The sequence below is a fragment of the Cucurbita moschata genome, unplaced genomic scaffold (assembly GCF_002738365.1).
Source record: "Cucurbita moschata cultivar Rifu unplaced genomic scaffold, Cmos_1.0 Cmo_Scf00473, whole genome shotgun sequence".
NCBI classification, from domain to species: Eukaryota; Viridiplantae; Streptophyta; class Magnoliopsida; order Cucurbitales; family Cucurbitaceae; genus Cucurbita; species Cucurbita moschata.
In genome coordinates, this window is record NW_019268989.1 from 1866 (window position 1) to 4977 (window position 3112).

Below are 3112 nucleotides of genomic sequence, written 5' to 3' on the forward strand. Positions count from 1 at the left end.
CTGTAATCATTTGAGTTTAGCTGTCCAACTAAGTATCGTTAAATTTATTACACATTGTTCCACGTATATAAACATGAAAGAGCAGAAACCAAATGATTGTGCAAATCCCACGCTTACACTCCCTTCGCTTCTTTCTGTTCTTCTTAATTCTACCAAATCAAACAAATGGTTGTATCATCAACAATACCCATCTGCCATGGCACAATGGAGAGCGCACAATTCTCCAACTTCGCTCGCCAAGTGGTGGTGGGGCGATGGTTCTCTCTCTTTGCCTCCTTCCTTGTAATGACAAGCGCCGGTGCATTTTACCTTTATGCTTACTTTCCCGAACACATTAAAGAAACGCTCCAATGTGACCAAACAACGCTCAACAAGATTAGCTTCTACAAAGACATTGGATCCAACATCGACGTTGTCTCTGCCCTCCTCGTTTACATTGCGCCCTCTTGGATCCTTCTCCTCATCTGCTCCGCCCTCAACTTCATCGGCTACTTCAAGATATGGCAAGCCGTGGTCGGACAAATTGCGCACCCAACTGTCGAGTACTTTGGCGTTTACATAGCAATCGCCGGAAACTCTCAGATTTTAGCCAATACAGGTGAGAATTGAATCAAGTTTCAGAATAATGTCTCCTAATTAGCTCATAATTCTTGTTCTGTTTCAACAGTGGTGCTAGTCATATGCGTGAGGAACTTCCCTGAAAGAAGAGGCATGATATTGGGGCTTCTGAAGGGCTTCTTGGGCTTAGGTGCGGCTGTACTGACACAAGTATACCTCGCCATTTATGGCCATGATACCAAGTCTCTGATTCTGTTCATTGCGTGGTGCCCATCCTTGATTACTCTGTTTTTTGCCTTCTCAATAAGGGAAGTCAAAATTGTGAAACACCCACATGAGTTCAGAGTTTTCATTCAGATTCTATGCATCACCCTCGTTTTAGCTTTGTTTCTCACAGTGTTAACCATCGCTGAGCAAATGGTTCAATTCGATCAATTAGCCTACACTTTTGTGGTGGTTGCAATCATTGGTTTGCTTATTCTCCCATTGTTCATAGCCATTAGAGAAGAAATGGTTCAGCTGAATCTTAACAACATGATCAAATTTGAAAAATCCCAATCAAAACCTCAAAGACCCATCCATGCAATTTCGCATAACCAAAATCATGGAAACTCACATTATTCAAACATTTTCAACAAACCCGAAAGAGGAGATGATTACACAATTCTTCAAGGATTTTTCAGCATTGACATGCTCCTCATATGCCTAACAATATCAATTGGGTTCGGCTCAAGCCTTACAGCCATGGACAACCTCGGCCAAATCGGAGAATCCCAAGGATACTCCACTGAATCCGTCAATGCAATGGTCTCCATCATCAGCATTTTCAACTTCGTTGGAAGAATCTTTTCTGGGTTTGTTTCAGAAATCCTGCTCGAGAAATACAAATTTCCCCGCCCCTTGATGCTGACTCTAACCCTTTTGGTGTCGTGCATTGGTTTCTTGTTGGTGGCCTTCCCCTTTCATAATTCGCTCTACATTGCATCAATCCTAATTGGGTTTTCTTTTGGGTCTCAAGTTCTATTGGATATCACCATGATTTCAGAGATTTTTGGTCTTGAACATTACGCCATGTTTTATAATATTGCGCAACTCTCTTGCCCAATTGGGACTTATGTTCTGAAGGTGTTAGTGGCTGGAAAGCTGTACGACGAGGCAGTGAAGACATGGAGTGATCCAACAGAGTATATATGCCATGGGGAACAATGTTACAGAAGTTCTTTCACGTTTTTGACTGGGATATCGCTGTTGGGAGCTGCAATATCGTTGATTTTGGTGAAGAGAACGAGGGAGTTTTATAGAGAGGATATATACAAGAAGTTTAGGGAAGATATGGATTCTTTGAAGGAGGAAGTGGAACTTTACCCTCATGATGTGCGGCAGCCTGAAGTTGAAAGCATACATGTTCACCAAGAAGGTACCATTATCAAGAAGTGATGTATACATGTAATTCTATTGCTTCTTCAAGACTGGCAGGCAATGTGCCAAGATATAAGCCTCATCTTTTACCTTATTCACAACGATCTCTGGTTCATATGAGAAGGTGGGTTTCATCGAAACAGAGTTATCGGAGAACAGGGCTGGTCGAATCAAATAAGGAGCTTGTTTTTCCATTTGGGGGACATCAAATGGGTACTAAAATGTTTGAGAGAGCTAACCAAATTGATTCTTTTTGCCATCCAAACTCTCCTACTTCCTAAACATTTCGTCGCATTTAATTATTGAACCTCTACGGAAAGAATAGCTAATTGTTAATGCCCTTTTTTTATATTTGTGCTTGATTTCAAGCCGTGTAACCAACTTTTTTTTAAAAAAAAAAATTTATATTATTATTAGTAAAATCAAGGTTGTCATGCATTACGAGTTAAAAAAAAAAAAAGAAACGTTCAAGGTCAATATAGGAATAGTCATTTTGCCCTACTATTACTTGAACGGTCTGATTTGATTGGGGTCATACTTGAACGGTCTGATTTGATTGGGGTCATAATTTGAAAAAGTGAAAGAAGAGATGGGAGAGAGAGGAGAAAGAAAGAGAAAGGAGATTAGGGCTTTGAGGTTGGAGGAGAAGATCTGATAAGAAAATCGACGCCGGAGATCTGAGAATCCTCGACCTAGACCTTCAGTAGTCAGAGGCAAAGTGCTTTCACGAATTGCACCTTCCTATTTCATCAAAAACGCCCCAGAACTCAAGGTTAGTCCGCGATCGAGATGTTTATCGAGATTTTCATGTGCTAGTGGCATTTTTTAGTGATGCTTGGACTTTTACCCTCAGGAGTGTGATCTTCGCAAGTTTTGGAGTGAAGGCGGTCGCAGAGATTTCTATTCAAATCAGAGTTTCAAAAAAACGCAATTTTCGGTAAGAACTCGTGTTTTTCTCCAAATTCAAACTCGAATAATAAGACTTGTGATTACCAAAATATATATATATATATATATATATATATATAAGAAAAAGATATCGTAGAAATAGAATATAAGATCTACAATATTAGTGAAGAAAACTTGTTGATTCGAATTACTGATTGGAAGATATAAAAAGTAGAAGAAAATGGAT

At 39.7% G+C, this 3112-nt stretch overlaps 1 protein-coding gene across 1 annotated transcript; it reads left to right on the forward strand.

Moving 5' to 3' along the window:
- The first annotated feature begins 204 nt into the window (after positions 1-204).
- Positions 205-1995, forward strand: LOC111440576. Its single transcript, XM_023077563.1, has 2 exons — positions 205-598; positions 668-1995. Exons 1-2 carry the CDS (start codon positions 205-207, stop codon positions 1993-1995), a joined length of 1722 nt encoding a protein of 573 aa, XP_022933331.1.
- Positions 1996-3112: the final 1117 nt, after the last annotated feature.

What these genes read in the sequence shown, in the direction of transcription:
- LOC111440576 (XM_023077563.1), top strand. Translation starts at nt 205, where the DNA reads ATGGAGAGCGCACAATTCTCCAACTTCGCTCGCCAAGTGGTGGTGGGG. An exon ending in TCAGATTTTAGCCAATACAG is followed by an intron (nt 599 to 667) that starts GTGAGAATTGAA and finishes CTGTTTCAACAG; the next exon opens with TGGTGCTAGTCATATGCGTG.